This window comes from Anomaloglossus baeobatrachus, chromosome 5 (assembly GCF_048569485.1).
Source record: "Anomaloglossus baeobatrachus isolate aAnoBae1 chromosome 5, aAnoBae1.hap1, whole genome shotgun sequence".
NCBI classification, from domain to species: domain Eukaryota; kingdom Metazoa; phylum Chordata; class Amphibia; order Anura; family Aromobatidae; genus Anomaloglossus; species Anomaloglossus baeobatrachus.
Genome location: NC_134357.1, coordinates 350,993,775 through 351,012,585, shown reverse-complemented (window position 1 = coordinate 351,012,585; position 18,811 = coordinate 350,993,775). Strand labels below are relative to the sequence as shown.

General features: G+C 50.4%; 1 protein-coding gene across 1 annotated transcript in view; it reads right to left on the bottom strand.

Moving 5' to 3' along the window:
• The window catches only part of LOC142312763 (retinoblastoma-like protein 1), a 78,072-nt gene that overhangs the window by 39,241 nt on the left and 20,020 nt on the right, over nucleotides 1–18,811 (bottom strand). The window contains exons 5-7 of the mRNA XM_075351751.1: nucleotides 14,259–14,351; nucleotides 12,882–12,953; nucleotides 12,708–12,795 (exon numbers count right to left, since the gene is read on the bottom strand). Coding sequence (XP_075207866.1) covers nucleotides 12,708–12,795; nucleotides 12,882–12,953; nucleotides 14,259–14,351 — 253 coding nt within the window. The remainder of the gene's footprint in view (nucleotides 1–12,707; nucleotides 12,796–12,881; nucleotides 12,954–14,258; nucleotides 14,352–18,811) is intronic.

The window sequence follows — 18,811 nt, the reverse complement described above, 5'->3', positions numbered from 1 at the left end:
TAAATTAATACCTCAAGTTTGGACTGTAAAAAAACAGCCCTTCCCTACATGGAGGCAACCGCCGCCTGCAGGACACTTCTACTTAGGCTGGCATCCGCCTAAGCGTAGGCATGCACCTGATAACGCTTGGTGAAGGCGTGCAGACTCGCCCAGGTAGCCGCCTGGCACACCTGCTGAGCCGTAGCCTAGTGCCGTAATGCCCAGGACGCACCCACGGCTCTGGTAGAATGGCCCTTCAGCCCTGATGGAACCGGAAGCCCAGCAGAGCGGTAGGCTTCAAGAATTGGTTCCTTGATCCATCGAGCCAGGGTGGATTTGGAAGCCTGCGATCCTTTGCGCTTACCAGCGACAAGGACAAAGAGCGCATCCGAGCGGCGCAGGGGCGCCGTGCGGGAAATGTAGATTCTGAGTGCTCTTCACCAGATCCAACAATGCAAATCCATTTCATATCGATGAAATGGATAAGAACAAAAGGAAGGTAAGGAGATATCCTGATTGTAATGAAAAGGGGATACCACCTTAGGGAGAAACTCCGGAATCGGGCGCAGCACTACCTTGTCTTGGTGAAGCACCAGGAAGGGAGCTTTGGATGACCGCGCTGCTAGCTCGGACACTCTCCGAAGAGATGTGACCGCTACCAGAAAGGCCACTTTCTGTGAAAGTGGAGAAAGTGAAACATCCCTCAGAGGCCCGCAGGGCGGCTTCTGGAGAGCAATTAGTACCCCGTTCAGATCCCATGGTTCTAACGGCCTCAGTACGGAGGGACAATGTGACAAACCCCCTGCAGGGACGTGCGTACCTGAGGAAGTCGTGCTAGGCGCTTCTGAAAGAATACAGACAGCGCTGGAACTTGTCCTTTAAGGGAGCCGAGCAACAAACCTGTTTCCCAACCCGATTGCAGGAAGGAAGAAAAGTAGGCAATGCAAATGGCCAGGGAGACACTCCCTGAGCAGAGCCCTAAGGTAAGAATATCTTCCACGTACAGTGGTAGATCTTGGCAGACGTCGGCTTCCTAGCCCGTCACATGGTGGCAATGACGTCATGAGATAATCCTGAAGACGCTAGGATCCAGGACTCAATGGCCACCCAGTCAGGTTCAGGGCCGTAGGATTCAGATAGAAAACGGCCCTTGGGACAGTAAGTTTGGCCGGTCTGGTAGTGCCCACGGCTGGCCGACTGTGAGATGCCACAGATCCGGGTACTACGACCTCCTCTGCCAGTCTGGGGCGACGAGGATGGCGCGGCGGCAATCGGAGCTGATCTTGCGTAGCACTCTGGGCAACAGTGCCAGAGGGGGAACACATAGGGTCGCTGGAACTGCGACCCATCCTGAACTAAGGCGCCTGCCGCCAGAGCTGGTTGATCGTAAGACCACACCATGAAACTCGTGACCTTGGTGTTGTGCCTAGACGCCAATAGGTCGACGTCCGGCCTCCCCCGAAGGCCCCAGATTTCCTGAAACCTGTCCGGGTGCAGAGACCATTCCCCTGCGTCCATACCCTGGCGACTGAGGAAGTCTGCTTCCCAGTTTTCTACGCCCGGGATGTGAACTGCGGATATGGTGGATGCTCTGTCTTCCACCCACATCAGAGTCCGCCGGACTTCTTGGGAGGCTTGCCAACTGCGTATTCTGCCTTGGTGGTTGATGTATGCTACCGCTGTGGAGTTGTCCGACTGAACTCGGATCTGTTTGCATTCCAGCCGCTGCTGGAAGGCTTGCAGGGCAAGAGAACGTTGATCTGAAGGGTGGACTCCTGCCGAGTCCACGAACCCTGAGCCCTGTGGTGGAGAAAGACTATTCTCCACCCTGACAGACTCACGTCTGTCGTGACCACCGTCCAGGATGGGGGTAGGAAGGACCTTCCTTTTGACAATGAGGTGGGAAGAAGTCACCACTGAAGAGAGTCCTTGACCGTCTGAGAAAGGGAGACGTTACTGTCTAGGGACGTCGACTTCCCATCGCTTTGGCGGAGAATGTCCCATTGAAGTGGACGCAGATGAAACTGCGCGAAAGGGACTGCCTCCATTGCTGCTACCATCTTCGCTAGGAAGTGCATGAGGCGTCTTAAGGGGTGTGAGTGGCCTTGAAGGAGAGACTGCACCCCCGTCTGTAGTGAACGCTGTTTGTCCAGCGGAAGCTTCACTATCGCTGAGAGAGTATAGAACTCTATGCCAAGATATGTCAGTGATTGGGTCGGTGTCAGATTTAACTTTGAAAAGTTGATGATCCACCCGAAACTCTGGAGAGTCTCCAGCGCAACGTTCAGGCTGCGTTGGCATGCCTCTTGAGAGGGTGCGTTGACAAGTAGATCGTCCAAGTAAGGGATCACAGAGTGACCCTGAGAGTGCAGGACTGCTACCACTACAGCCATGACCTTGGTGAAAACCCGTGGGGCTGTCGCCAGACCTAAGGGCAGGTCTACGAACTGAAGATGCTCGTTTTCTATAACGAATCGCAGCAAACGCTGGTGCTCTGGAGCAATCGGCACGTGGAGATAAGCATTCTGATGTCTCTTGATGCTAGGAATCTCCTTGAGACCTTGAGGCAATGACGGAGCGGAGGGATTCCATCCGGAACCGCCTGGTTTACACTGCTTTTTGAGCAGTTTTAGGTCTAGAACGGAACGGAAGAGCCGGCCTTTTTTGGCACCACAACCAGATTGGAGTAAAAAACCGTGATCTTGTTCCTGAATAGGAACAGGGATTATCACTACTTCTGCCTGCAGAAGAGCATCGGCTCGGTCGAGAGGTGGGGAAGTTCTGAAGAATCGAGCCGGAGGACGAGAACAAAACTCTATCCTGTACACGTGAGACAAAATGTGTCTCACCCACCGGTCTTTGACCTGTGGCAGCTAAATGCCGCCAAGCGGGAGAGTCTGCCACCGACCGCGGATGCGGAGAGAGAGAGAGGGCTGAAAGTCATGAGGAAACCGCCTTGGTAGCGGTTCCTCCGGCTGCCTTCTTTGGGCGTGATTGAGCCCGCCAGGAATCTGAGCCCCTCTGAGCCTTTTGAGTCCTTATGGACGAGGAAAACTGGGACCTGCCCGAGCCTGGAAAGGACCGAAACCTCGACTGTCCTTTCCTCTGTTGGGTTTTGTTTGATCTGGGCTGGTGTAAGGAAGAATCCTTACCCTTGGACTGTTTAATGATTTCATCCAATCGCTCACCAAACAGTCTGACACCAGATAATGGCAAACTGGTTAAACACTTTTTGGAAGCAGAATCTGCCTTCCATTCCCTTAACCACAAGGCTCTGCGTAAAAACCACGGAGTTGGCGGACGCCACTGACGTACGGCTCGTAGAGTCCAGGACAGCATTAATAGCGTAAGTCGCAATGCAAACATATGCGAGGTTAAGGACGCCATCTGCGGCACAGATGTACGTGTGACGGTGTCCACCTGCGCAAGACCAGCTGAAATAGCTTGGAGCGCCCATACGGCTGCGAATGCCGGAGCAAACGACACGCCGATAGCTTCATAGACAGATTTCAACCAGAGGTCCATCTGTCTGTCAATGGCATCTTTAAGTGAAGTCCCATCTTCCAATGCAACTATGGAGGATGGCGCGGCGGAGAAAAACTTGTCTGGATAAGCGTAGCGTTTCTGGACTGCTCCTCTGAGTCAGAGAGGCCCAAAGAGTACTGAATTTACGCTTGGGATACCTGAAATGGAATTTCTCCTGCTGAAGCTGCCTCCTCCACTGGAGGGGCTGAGGGAGAAATATCCACCAGTGTAGTAATGGGTGCTATGAGATCATTCACCATGGCGTCCCATTAGGAGCATCCAGAATGAAAGCGGTCTCAGGATCAGAAACCTGACCAGCTACCTCATCATACAGAGAACCTCTCGCTGAGACCCTGACCAGTGTGTGAAGTCGAGGGTCTCTCCCAGCGAGCTCGCTTAGGCTGTCTGGGACTGTCGTCCGTGTCAGAGCCTTCAGTCTGGGATGTATGGGACCCCCTTGGAGCACGGATTAGTTCCAACTGAGGGAGACCGGGGAGCCTTGATTCAACAATGCCCTTGGTCTGAGTCACCGCCTTGGACTGCAAAGTTGCTAGCATTTTGTTCATAGTCCAAGACATTTTATCAGCAAAAAAACTGCAACTCTGTCCTCTGGACAGTTTCACAGGTGGCCCTCTCTGGGCCACCACTAGCAGAGACTCTACCCATTAGGGGTTAGTGGAACCTGCCGGTAAAACAGCCTCACGAGCGGTACAGACAGCATAGAAAGCCTGTGCCTTGGCCCCCTTGCTCTATGCTGACGACATGCTGTTGTCTCCTCAGAGCTATCTAGGGGTATATCGCCAAGAAGCGACCGTACAGCCACAAGTCTCAGCCGCGCCGCAGCCTCCAGTGCGGCAGTTTCCCACAGATAAACTCACTCAGCTAAGCTGCAGTGAGTATAGTCCAAGCGCGCAGCGCTGTTGTCCTCGGCGCACTAACACGCCCAGCAATGCTGGCGTGTGTCTGTGTATGGTCTTGCAAATATAAGCACAAGAATAAAGTACACAAAAAAACACTGTGGCAATAGTGGGGTCAGCACCAAGGTGCTGCTTACCGCCCGCATAAGCGGGTAAGTGGTCGCCAGAATCCCTTTGCTGGGTCTCCCAGAGCCTGTGTCCGTTCTCCAGCTTAGATTGCCTGCAGGAATGGCTGCCGGCGTCCTGTGAAGAGGGGCGGGCCGTGGGCGTGCCCCAGACAAGAGCGGGAAACTGGCGTCCCCCTGTGCCCAGTGAGAGGGCTGGAGTATGTAAATAAGACTCCAGCCCTCGGCGCTGATCATTGTACAGCGTCTCGCCCCTTCCCTGACTGACAGGGCTGGGGGCGGGAACGAAACGTAACTAGGCCGCAGAAGCCGGGGACTAGATTTATAAGCGCTGCCGTCGTAAAAGCGCGGCAGCGCGAAAGTCCCCGGCGCACCACAAGTCTCAGCCGCGCCGCAGCTCCAGCAGCGGCTGGCGCGGTAGTTCCCGACACATAAACTCACTCAGCTAAGCTGCAGTGAGTAAAGCCCAAGCGCGCAGCGCTACTGTCCCCGGCGCACTAACACACCCAGCAACGCTGGAGTGTGTTTGTGCATAGACTGTACGGGGACACAGAGTACCTTAACGTTGCAGGGCCTGTCCCTGACGATACTCCGCTCCATTCCAGCAGGATCTCCGGGTCTGTGGATGGAGCCCGGCCTCAGAGCCTGGAGGCCGGTAAGATCCCACTTCACCAGAGCCCTTCAGGGGGATGGGGAAGGAAAACAGCATGTGGGCTCCAGCCTCCGTACCCGCAATGGGTACCTCAACCTTAACAAACACCCGACAAAAGTGGGGTGAGAAGGGAGCATGCTGGGGGCCCTAGTATGGGCCCTCTTTTCTTCCATCCGACATAGTCAGCAGCTGCTGCTGACTAAAACAGTGGAGCTATGCGTGGATGTCTGACCTCCTTCGCACAAAGCATAAAACTGAAGCAGCCCGTGATCCCACGGGGGGTGTATACGCAGAAGGGGAGGGGCCTTACACTTTTTAGTGTAATACTTTGTGTGGCCTCCGGAGGCAGTAGCTATACACCCAATCGTCTGGGTCTCCCAATGGAGCGCCGAAGAAAAAACAAACACCACATTTGGCATCGCCGCATTCAGTGATGCCCGATCAAAATAAAAAAAAATTAATCTATCTGATCGGTAAGCTGCGTAGCAGCAAAAAAGTGTCCAAACTCCAAAATTACGTTTTTTGGTTGCCAGAAATTTTTGGCAAAATGCAATAACAGGAGATCAAAACGTAGCATGTGCACAAAAATGGTACCATTAAAGTCAGCTCGAGACGCAAAAAATAAGCAGTCACTGAGTCCCATATCCCGAAAAATGTGAATGCTACGAGTCGCGGAAAATGGCGCAAAACGGACGCCACTTTTTTTTGGACAAACTTCTGTTTTGTTTTTTTTTTAACCCCTTAAATAAAAGTAAACCTAATCATGATTGGTGTCCACGAACTCACACCGACCTCAGGCATCTCACCAACACATCAGTTTTACCATATAGTGTATACAGTGAATAAAACATCTCAAACACAATAGTGCAATTGCCCTTTTTTTGCAGTTTTCCAGTACACTGTATGTTAAAACTTATGGTTTTATTTAAAAGTACAGCTTGTTCCGCAAAAAACGAGCTCCAACATGACCATTTTGATTGAAAAGAAGGGAATTTTGTTACTTACCGTAAATTCCTTTTCTTCTAGCTCCTATTGGGAGACCCAGACGATTGGTGTATAGCTACTGCCTCCGGAGGCCACACAAAGCATTACACTAAAAAGTGTAAGGCCCCTCCCCTTCTGGCTATACACCCCCAGTGGGATCACTGGCTCACCAGTTTTAGTGCAAAAGCAAGAAGGAGGAAAGCCAATAACTGGTTTAAACAAATTCACTCCGAAGTAACATCGGAGAACTGAAAACCATTCAACATGAACAACATGTGTACCCGAAAAACAACCAAAAATCCCGAAGGACAACAGGGCGGGTGCTGGGTCTCCCAATTGGAGCTAGAAGAAAAGGAATTTACGGTAAGTAACAAAATTCCCTTCTTCGGCGCTCCATTGGGAGACCCAGACGATTGGGACGTCCAAAAGCTGTCCCTGGGTGGGTAAAGAAATACCTCATGTTAGAGCTGTAAAACAGCCCTTCCCTACAAGGAGGCAACCGCCGCCTGCAGGACTCTTCTACCTAAGCTGGCATCCGCCTAAGCGTAGGTATGCACCTGACAATGCTTGGTGAAAGTGTGCAGACTCGACCAGGTAGCTGCCTGGCACACCTGCTGAGCCGTAGCCTGGTGCCGTAATGCCTAGGGCGCACCCACGGCTCTGGTAAAATGGGCTTTCAGCCCTGATGGAACCGGAAGCCCAGCAGAACAGTAGGCTTCAAGAATTGGTTCCTTGATCCATCGAGCCAGGGTGGATTTGGAAGCCTGCGACTCTTTACGCTGATTAGCGACAAGCACAGAGAGTGCATCCGAGCGGCGCAGAGGCGCCGTGCGGGAAATGTAGATTCTGAGTGCTCTCACCAGATCCAACAAATGCAAATCCATTTCATATCGATGAAATGGATGAGGCAAAAGGAAGGTAAGGAGATATCCTGATTGAGATGAAAGGGGGATACCACCTTAGGGAGAACTCCGGAATCGGGCGCAGCACTGCCTTGCCTTGGTGAAACACCAGGAAGGAAGCTTTTGGATGACAGCGCTGCTAGCTCGGACACTCTCCTAAGAGACGTGACCGCTACCAGAAAGGCCTCTTTCTGGGAAAGTCGAGAGAGTGAAACATCTCTCAGAGGCTCGAAGGGCGGCTTCTGGAGAGCAATTAGTACCCTGTTCAGATCCCGTGGGTCCAACGGCCGTTTGTACAGAGGGACAATGTGACAAATCTCCTGCAGGAACGTGTGTACCTGAGGAAGTGGTGCTAGGCGCTTCTGAAGAATACAGATAGCGCTGAGACTTGTCCTTTGAGGGAGCCGAGTGACAACCTTTTTCTAAACCAGATTGCAGGAAGGAAGGAAAAGTAGGGAATGCAAATGGGCAGGGAGACACTCCCTGAGCAGAGCATTAAGAGAAGAATATCCTCCACATCCTGTGGTAGATCTTGGCAGACGTCGGTTTTCTAGTCTGTCTCATGGTGGCAATGACGTCCTGAGATAATCCTGAAGACGCTAGGATTCAGGACTCAAAGGCCATACCGTCAGGTTCAGGGCCGTAGAATTCAGATGGAAAAAACGGCCCTTGGGACAGTAAGTCTGGCCGGGCTGGTAGTGCCCACGGTTGGCAGACCGTGAGATGCCATAGATCCGGGGACTACGACCTCCTCGGCCAGTCTGTGGCGATGAGGATGGCGCGGCGGCAAACGGACCTGATGTTGCGTAGCCCTCTGGGCAGCAGTGTCAGAGGGGGAAACACATAGGTAGCTGGAACTGCGACCAAACCTGAACTAAGGCGTCTGCCGCCAGAGCTCTTTGATCGTGATACCGCGCCATGAAACTCGGAACCTTGTTGTTGTACCGAGACGCTATTAGGTCGACGTTCAGCATCCCCCAGCGTTGACAGATTTCCTGAAAACCGTTCGGGTGAAGATACCCTTCCCCTGTGTCCATACCCTGGCAACTGAGGAAGTCTGCTTCCCAGTTTTCTGCGCCCGGGATGTGAACTGCGGATATGGTGGATACTCTGTCTTCCACCCCCATCAGACTCCGCCGGACTTCCTGGGAGGCTTGCCGACTGCGTGTTCCGCCTTGGTGGTAGATGTATGCCACCGCTGTGGAGTTGTCCGACTGAATTCGGAGTGTGTGCTTTCCAGCCACGGCTGGAAGGCTTGCAGGGCAAGATACACTGCCCAGATTTCCAGCACATTGATTTGAAGGATGGACTCCTCTGAAGAGAGTCCTTGACCGTCTGAGAAGGGGGACGTTCCTTCTAGGGACGTCGACTTCCCATCCCATTGGCAAAGAATGCCACATTGGAGTGGACGCAGATGAAACTGCGCGAAAGTGACTGCCTCTGCATGAGTCGTGTTAAGGGGTGTGACTGGCCATGAAGGAGAGACTGCACCCCCGTCTGTAGTGAACGTGTCCAGCGGAAGCTTCACTATCGCTGAGGGAGCGTGACACTCCATGCCCAGATATGTCAGCGATTGGGTCGGTGTCAGATTTAACCTTGAGAAGATGATGATCCACCCGAAACTCTGGAGAGTCTCCAGCGCTACGCTCAGGCTGTGTTGGCATGCCTCTTGAGAGGGTGCCTTGACCAGTCGACCGTCCAAGGAAGGATCACCGAGTGACCCTGAGAGTGCAGGACTGCTCCCACTGCTGCCCTGAACTTGGTGAAAACCCGTAGGGCTGTCGCCAGACCGAAGGGCAGGGTTACGAACTGAAGATGCTCGTCTTCAATAATGAAACGTAGCAAACGTTGGTGCTCTGGAGCAATCGGCACGTGGAGATAAGCATCCTGTGTCTATTGATGCTAGAAAATCTCCTTGAGACATTGAGGCAATGACGGAGCGGAGGGATGCCATCCGGAACCGCCTGGCCTTCACGTGCTTGTTGAGCAGTTTTAGGTCCCCCACAATCAGATTGGAGGGAAAAACCGTGTCTTGTTCCTGAAGAGGAACAGGAATTACCGCTCCTTCTGCCTGCAGAAGAGCTTCGGCTCGGTGGGTAGGTGGGGAAGTTCTGAAGAATCGAGCCGGAGGCCGAGAACAGAACTCTATCCTGTACACGTGAGACACAATGTCTCTCACCCACCGGTCTGTGACCTGTGGCAGCTAAATGTCGCCAAGGCGAGAGAGTCTGCCACCAACCGCGGATGCGGAGAGAGAGAGCTTAAAGTCATGAGGAGACCGCCTTGGAAGCGGTTCCTCTGGCTGCCTTCCTTGGGCGTGATTGAGCCCGCCTGGAATCTGAGCCCCTCTGAGCCTTTTGAGCCCTTTTGGACTAGTACAATTTAGACCTGCCCGAGCCTGGGAAGGACCGAAACCTCGACTGTCTCTCTCGGACAGCATTAATAGGGTAAGTCGCAATGCAGACATTGCGAGGATAAGGACGCTACCTGCGGCACAGATGTACCTGTGCTCAAGACCAGCTGCGCAAGACCAGCTGACATAGCTTAGAGTGCCCATACGGCTGCGAATGCCGGAGCAACCGACACGCCGATAGCTTCATAGACAGATTTCAACCAGAGGTCCATCTGTCTGTCAATGGCATCTTTAAGTGAAGTCCCATCTCCAGTGCAACTATGGATCTAGCCGCAAGCCTGGAGATTGGGGGATCCACCTTTGGACCCTGGGTCCAGCGCCTGACCACGTCAGGGGGAAGGGGATAACATGTATCCTTAATACATTTGGAGAAACGCTTATCTGGTAAGCGTGGTGATTCTGCACTGCTTCTCTGAAGTCAGCGTGGCCAGAAAAGTACTCAATGTACGCTTGAGATACTGAAATGAGATTTCTCCTGCTGGGAAGCTGACTCCTCCACTGAAGGAGCTGGGGGAGAGATATCCAACATGCCATTGCTGGACGCTATAAGATCATTCCCCATGGCGTCACCATCCGGTGTATCCGGATTGAGAGCGGTGTCAGGATCAAAGTCCTGATCAGCTACGTCTGCCTCATCATACAGAGAGTCCTCTGCTGTGACCCTGACTAGTGATGAGGCAGAGTGCCGCTCCCAGCGAGCTCGCTTAGGCTGTCTGGGACTGTCGTCCGTGTCAGAGCCTTCACCCTGGAATGCCTGGGACCCCCCCGGAGCACTGATTTTGTTCCAAATGAGGGTGGCCAGGGAGCAGTGATCAAGATTGCCCATGGCCTGTCTGGACTGCAAGTCACTATCCCATGACAATCTATCAGCCGAAACTGCAACACCGTCCCTGTCCATGGACAGGGTTCACAGGTGGTTCCTTTGGCCACCTCTAGTAGAGACCCCGGCTGACCAAGTGCTACAGAGGAGCATTGCACACAACGGGGGTTAGTGGAACTTGCCGGTGGAACAGTATCACATGCAGTAAAAGCAGCATAGAAAGCCTGTGTTGCTTTTTTGCTGCTGTAGTCTAGCCATCTAGGAGCATATAGCCGAGAATAGCGACCGTACAGTGCAATGTATAGCATACAAGCATAAAGTACAAATGAGCCCTTCAGCACATGCAATATGAGCAGCTTAGAAAGCCTGTGCCTTGGCACCCTTGCCTTTTTGCTGCTGTAGACTAGCCATCCAGGAGAATATCTCCAAGAGTAGCGCCCGTACAGTGCAATGTATAGCATACAAGCATAAGTACAAATAAACACTTCAGCCCATGCAATACAAGCAGCATAGAAAGCCTGTGCCTTAGCACCTTTGCTTTTTTGCTGCTGTAGTCTAGCCATTCTAGGAGAATATAGCCAAGAATAGCGACCGTACAGTGCAATGTATAGCATTATTATTATTATTATTATTGTTTATTTATAGAGCACCATTGATTCCATGGTGCTGTACATGAGGGGGTTACATACAGAATACATGTACACGTTACAATAGACAGACTAGCACAGGGGGAAGAGGGCCCTGCCCTTGCGGGCTTACATCCTAAAGGATTTTGGGGAGGAGACAGTAGGTGGGGTGTAGGTGGGGCGGCAGCTCCGCACGGTGGTGGGGCGGCAGCTCCGCACGGTGGTGGGGCGGCAGCTCCGCACGGTGGTGGGGCGGCAGCTCCGCACGGTGGTGGGGCGGCAGCTCCGCACGGTGGTGGGGCGGCAGCTCCGCACGGTGGTGGGGCGGCAGCTCCGCACGGTGGTGGGGCGGCAGCTCCGCACGGTGGTGGGGCGGCAGCTCCGCACGGTGGTGGGGCGGTGAGGTCACAGCATACAAGCATAAGTACAAATGAACACTTCAGCACATGCAATACAAGCTAAAATACAAATGGACACAACGGTATTCAGTGGGGTCAGCACTTCAGGTGCTGCTTACCGCCCGCCTATAGGCGGGTGTGTGGTCGCCAGAGTCCTGTGACTGGTTGCCCAGAGCTTGTCTCCGTTCTCCAGCTCGGACTGCAGGAATGGCTGCCGGCGTCCTTCTCCAGCTCGTGTGACGAGGGGCGGGCCGTGGGCGTGCCCCAGGCAAGAGCGGGAAACCGGCGTCCCACTGTGTCCAGTGAAGGGGGCTGGAGAATGCAAAGCAGACTCCAGCCCTCGGCGCTGACTTTCTGTACAGCGTCCCGCCTCTCCCCTGACTGGCAGGGCTGGGGGCGGGAACGAAACGGAAACTAGGCCGCAAAGCCGGGGACTCGAGTAATAAGCGCGGCCGTCCTATGTGCACGGCCAGCGCGGAGTCCCCGGCGCACCACAAGTCCCAGCCGCGCCACAGTGTAAAAACACCCAGCAGCGGCCCGGCGCGGCAGTTCCCAATACATAAATTCACACAGCAAAGCTGCCGTGAATAATAGCACGAGCGCTCCGCGCTGTTGTCCCCGGCGCACTAGCACTCCCAGCAATGCTGGTGTGTGTGTGCGCGATGTGTACGGAGACACAGAGTACCTTAATGTAGCAGGGGCCTGTCCCTGACGATACTCAGCTCCATATCCAGCAGGTTCTCTGGGTCTGTGGATGGAGCCCGGTCTCAGTGCCTGGAGACCTGTAAGATCCCACTTCCTCAGAGCCCCTCAGGGGGATGGGGAAGGAAAACAGCATGTGGGCTCCAGCCTCCGTACCCGCAATGGGTACCTCAACCTTAACAAACACCGCCGACATAAAGTGGGGTGAGAAGGGAGCATGCTGGGGGCCCTAGTATGGGCCCTCTTTTCTTCCATCCGACATAGTCAGCAGCTGCTGCTGACTAAACAGTGGAGCTATGCGTGGATGTCTGACCTCCTTCGCACAAAGCAGAAAACTGGTGAGCCAGTGATCCCACTGGGGGTGTATAGCCAGAAGGGGAGGGGCCTTACACTTTTTAGTGTAATGCTTTGTGTGGCCTCCGGAGGCAGTAGCTATACACCAATCGTCTGGGTCTCCCAATGGAGCGCCGAAGAAATAAAAAAAGTTACGTGTCTCGGAAGAGGAATGGCGAAAAAAAAAAATTGAAAGCGCAAAATCGGCTGGTCGTGAAGGGGTTAAATGCACAGGATTCATGTGATGAAGCAGGAGACCAAGTCCACTGGAGAAATAGCCGATTTCTGCAACAGCAAGATGATATTTCATTCAAAGACAAATCTATCTTACCACAATCAGCCATTTCCACATCTTGGCTGGAACCAGTGTCTCGCTGCTGCTCCTCTGGCATCTTTTTCAGCAATACATGCCTGTACACCTAACAAACAACAAGCAATTATGACAAAACCATTAAGACAGATAAAAAAAAAAAAAAAAAAATATATGTGACAAGGTTTTACTTACACGGCTTTCTGCTTGGGGTTGATTCCTGTAACATTTCATGATATCATGAAACAGCCTCTCTTCCTTTGTTACCTGTAGAATGCAATTACAGAAGACTTATAAGCAGGTTACAAGAATGTTGGTTAACATTCGACGTGGGGAGGACGGACGAATCTGTAGATGTGATTAACTGATGCATAAATAATTACACTCGGGGGTCTTACAACTGTTGTGAAATGAAGTCGTCCAAGCAAAGCTCTAAACCAAAATTGGGAGCATCGAGACACCGCAAATTCCCAATGTAGCCAGGAAAAGACCATTCAGCTCCCCCTATGAGATGCATGGCATGAATTACTCCAAGGAAGACCAATCCAAGAAACAGCACACTGCTCTAAAATCTGCCATATTTATTGCTTCATATCCACATAATGATGGCTAGATGCATGCAGATGCAATGATAAAATGACCACAGGTGAAAGGGCAACATGTTTCTAGCCTGCTGGGTCTGTGGTCAAAGGCTGTAGATAAGGTCAGAAATGTGCTGCCTTTAAACTGTGGTCATTCTATCATTGCAACTGCTTGCATGTAGCCATAATTACGTGGATTTCTTATATGAAGCAATAAACATGGAAGATTTTACATCGATGTTTGCGTTTTCTTCGATTGAACTTTGTTAGCAAATTCCCAGTGCATATATTGGTGTTTCTTCAGACATTTTGTCATACCATGCCTGATGAAGGGACCTAAGAGGTCTCGAAAGCTTGCTTTGTAACATCACTTTATTTTATTTTAGTTAGCCATTTAAAGGTATCACAAGATTATAATTTTGTTCCTCTCACTGCGAATATTCAATAATTTTACCAGATTCACTAATGTATTTCTGGGCTGGAGCTGGCCACAAGTGCACAATAAAAGTTTCTCTATGATAACAGCCAAGAGTTCACAATTGTGCGGTCTTGAATATCTGAAGAGCATAAGCAGCAGCTATGGCCAAGAGAAGGATTGTGTGAAATCTATGGAATTGTGATTAGGTAACGTGACATTTTTTAATCATTTCTAATTCACCAAGAGCCTTCACTCTGGAATATCTTTTGAAAGCGTAGAACAATGAGAAATTCCTAGAAGGTAGAATAAACTTTAGGGAATAAATTGATCAGCCTCAAGCAACGTACAGTGCAAGCAGAAAAGTAAAAGGTGAACACAAATATAAAGCTAAATATCACATGGAGTGGGAACACTTGGATATTGCAGTCAGAGGCTGGTGAAGGTTTAAGAATAAGAAGAGCCACAGTCAGTCCTTGGAATCAATTAGACCGCAGGATATTGTGTTGGGAGGGGAGACACAAAGAAAACAAATTACCACTAATACAGAGATATACAAGTAAAAACAGAACATACCACTGCTATTTCATGGTCTTCTAAGAAACCACGCCAGTGAAAGAAGCTCTTAAAGCTTTTCATGGCATCATCCCCATTCTCGCTTCCATCACTCTGGAAATAAGTACAATAAAGAGAAGCCGTCATGAAGGTATACACTGCAATAATTACGCAGCATGCACCTCTGTGTCCAGAGCAGTTTCCACCAATAACAGTGGCAAGTGCTTGGAGCCTTAAATGGAACCTGTCACCGGATGTTCAGAATACTTACCTAACGGTCAGTGCGGAGCAGACTGGTCAGATGGGCAGATCAAAGTGCACCTGCGCAGGACCGCACTGACGGCTTGTGTAGATAACGTAGAACGCGTCATATACACTAGCTTCAGAAGGAGGACAAAGATGGCCAAAAGAGGTGGCGCCGACCTGGAGAACGGAGACGCCCATCTAACCAGTGTGCTTCGCACAGACCCGGAGGTAGGTATTCTGAACATCTGGTGACAGGTTTCCTTTAAAGTGGTTATTCAGGATTTAGGCCAGCAATATCAGATAGTGGAGGTCTGACACCTGGCATCCCTGCCAATCAATCAGCAGTTTGCAGCTTCTGCAGCAGCCAGATGTAGATACATTATGAAGTAACCATTTTTAGATACTGAATTGGAGCCAAGCCACAATACCAGACAATGGCCATTACTAGTGATGAGTGAGCACTACCATGCTCGGTATTCGTAACGAGCAGTCCATTATACTCCAGTCAAGCCCGACCAAGTGCTCATTACAAGTACTGAGCACCGAGCATGGTAGTGCCCACTCATCACTAGCCTCTAGATCAGACCTGGGTAAGGGGTGGCCCGCGGGCCACATCCGGCCCGCCTACTCTCTGTGACCGGCCCGCCTGGCTCAGGGCGTTCTTGCTGGCCGGTCAGTGATTAGGGCAATCTGACCTGTTGTCCGGAGCTCCAGGTTCCGGGAGGCCCGTGGTCAGATTGCCTTCATCACACGCTGCGTGCCGGGTAGGAAACAGAGGACAGATCCTGTAGCGCCGCACAGTGTAGGCAGCGGAATGCAGGAATCTCTCCTCTGTTCCTTGTCCGGCACCTTTCTCTGTGACACACGCGTGCCCTGATATCGCCAGTATGGCGCGCGTGTATCATTTGAAAAGTTCCCGCCCGGAAGGAGAAGAAGCTGCAGCGGCGGGGCCTGTACGGAGAGAAGCAGCGGCGGGGGCTCCTAGGAATACAGCATCGGCGTAGCCTGGGCATGTAAAAGAGAAGCCGCTCAGCGGGGGGGCTAGTACGGAGGTGCCTGAAGAGAGGTGAGTGGTTACTAGTAACCTGCGGGGAGAATGGCGGGGGGGGGGGGGGGTTTAACTGCTGACAAATATTTGGGGTGTAGTGGTTTAGTATATGGGAATGTAGTTTTACAGGTGTGGTATATGGGGGGGGGGGGGTGTAGTGGTGTAGTATATAGGGGTGTAGTGGTTTAGTATAATACAGGTGTATATAGGGGTGTAGTATAATACTAGACCCCTATATACACCTGTATTATACTAGACCCCTATATACACCTGTATTATACTAGACCCCTCTATACACCTGTATTATACTAGACCCCTCTATACACCTGTATTATACTAGACCCCTATATACACCTGTATTAAACTAGACCTCTATATACACCTGTATTATACTAGACCCCTATATGCACCTGTATTATACTACACCCCTATATACACCTGTATTATACTACACCACTACACCCCTATATACACCTGTATTATACTACACCCCTATATACACCTGTATAATACAGGTGTATATAGGGGTGTAGTGCTGTAGTAGAATACAGGTGTAGTATATAGGAGTGTAGTATAATACAGGTGTAGTATATAGTGGTGTAGTATAATACAGGTGTAGTATATAGGAGTGTAGTATAATACAGGTGTATATAGGGGTGTAGTGGTGTAGTATAATACAAGTGTAGTATATAGGGGTGTAGTGATGTAGGTTATCACAGGTGTAGTATATAGTGGTGTAGTTTATTACAGGTGTATATAGTGGTGCAGTGACGTAGTATATAGTGGTATAGTATATAGAGGTGTAGTTTATTACAGGTGTAGTGTATAGGGATGTATGGCAGGTGTAGTATGTGGCGGGTGTAGTGATGTAGTATATGGGCATTGTGTGTGTATGTGTATATATATTACATACACACAGTATATATTATATAGTAAAACCGAGTTAATTATATTAGTCCGGCCCTCTAAAACCATCCCAACTTCTCATGCGGCCCCATGGGAAAATTAATTGCCCACCCCTGCTCTAGATTGTGCAGAGCCGTAATGTTCCAGCTCCGTACAATGCCTATCTGGCCACAGCGGAAAATACAAACCACTGATCAGTGGGAGTGTTGAGAGTTGAACCTCCACTGATCAGATATTGATCATCTATCGTTAGGACAGGTTGTCAATACAAAACTTGAAAGCTATAAAAACACGTTTGCACCCTGTAAAGAACAGATACCACCACTGAGTGCTAAAGCACTACTGCAAATAGGACAGCCACTTTATATAAACTCAATTATTTGCTTTCAGGATGCAAATATATTCGGAGTGGTGGCTCATGGACGCCTAAACATTGCAGAGGGTGCCTGCAGCTTACAAAAGACTATAGTGGCATGTGCCATCATGACAGATTCTCTTTAAGGTACTGCAGTGTTTGGAATTGTCACACTTGTAAGACAGGAGTACAACAAACAGAGGAGAATGAAATGCTGCAAGTTCTTACTGGGCACAGATGACCGGCCATGTGCTACCAGGTTTTTTCTTAGTATTAAATAGTAAGTTATGGATTTTATTTTTGGAGAGCACAGGTAACAGAAGACAAAAGGAATAAAAATTGAATATTTCTCCATTTTAAATCGAAAACCTATGGCAGTTGTGGCACAATCTAATGCCACAGATTATCTAATGCCCGTTTAGTCCCATGTAATTTAAGTATTTGGAACAAGAGATCTTCAAATATTCTCCAAGACCAAAATCAGGACAATGATACCAGCAAGGTGGAAAATTCACTGTCCAGCGATTTTATATCCACAATCATACCCATCACTATGTGGTAAATGGCTTATACACTTTGGACTATCTTTGTTGTGAAGGCTTGCCTGCAGACAATGAGATCACAGAGTGGGCCAATGTTCACCCGCCCATACAGCTGTAATCTATGAGGTTTAGGCTCTGTACGCACTATGCGGATTTTGCTGTGGATTACCCGCGGATTTGCTGCATGTTTCGCTGCAGAAAATGTTCATAACCTTTCTGCAGTGATTCACCAGCAAAACCTATGGGGGGAAAAATAAACAAACGGATTTTTGTGTACTCACCGTAAAATAGTTTTCGTTTAGCCATCATTGGGGGACACAGGACCATGGGTGTTATGCTGCCTATCCATAGGAGGACACTAAGTAGATGCAAAAGCATAGCTCCTCCTCTGCAGTACACACCCCCTGGCCGGGCCAGGCAAGCTCAGTTTTAGTACACAAGCAGTAGGAGAAAAAAAAACAACAAAAAAAAAAAAACAGTAAAAACTTCTCAGAGGAACATGAGAAAAGAAGAGTCATAACCAAATAAGGTACTGAGAGAACCAAGGCCCAACAGGGCAACAGGGTGGGTGCTGTGTCCCCCAATGATGGCTAAGAGAAAACGATTTTACGGCGAGTACACAAAAATCTGTTTTTCTCTGACGCCTCATTGGGGGACACAGGACCATGGGACGTCCTAAAACAGTCCATGGGTGGGAAACATAAAAGAAGACAACACAACCCAAGGACTAGGAACCAGTCCCAGACATCCTGGAGCGCCTGAGAGAGGTGCTCTACTGCCGTTTGCAGAATTTTCCTACCCAGATTTGCCTCAGTTGAAACCTGGGTATGGACTCTAATGCTTTGAAAACGTATGTAGGCTAGACCAGGTCGCAGCCTTACACACCTGTTCCACTGAAGCCTGATGCCAAATGGCCCACGAAGCGCCAACTGCTCGCGTGGAATGAGCCCGCAGCCCACTAGGAATGGGCTTGAGTTGCAAGCGGTAAACTTCCTGGATCGCAGAGCGAATCCAGCGAGCCAGTGTCGCCTTTGAAGCTGCCTGTCCCTTCTTAGGCCCCTCAGGAATGACAAACAGAGTCCGTTTTCCTAAAGGGGGCTGTCCTGGATAAAGAGAATTTTGTTACTTACCGTAAATTCTTTTTCTTGTAGTTCCGTCATGGGAGACCCAGACCATGGGTGTATAGCTACTGCCTCCGGAGGACACACAAAGTACTACACTCAAAACGTGTAGCTCCTCCCTCCTACCATATACACCCCCTGCTAGCCAGTCCTAGCCAGTTTAGTGCAAAAGCTGAAGGAGGACATCCACCCACAAGAAGAGACAGAGTAAAACCCGGAAGAACCGGAACCTCTGTCTACAACAACAGCCGGTGAAGACACACGGAACAAGAAACCTGCCAACAGGCAATAGGGAGGGTGCTGGGTCTCCCATGACGGAACTACAAGAAAAAGAATTTACGGTAAGTAACAAAATT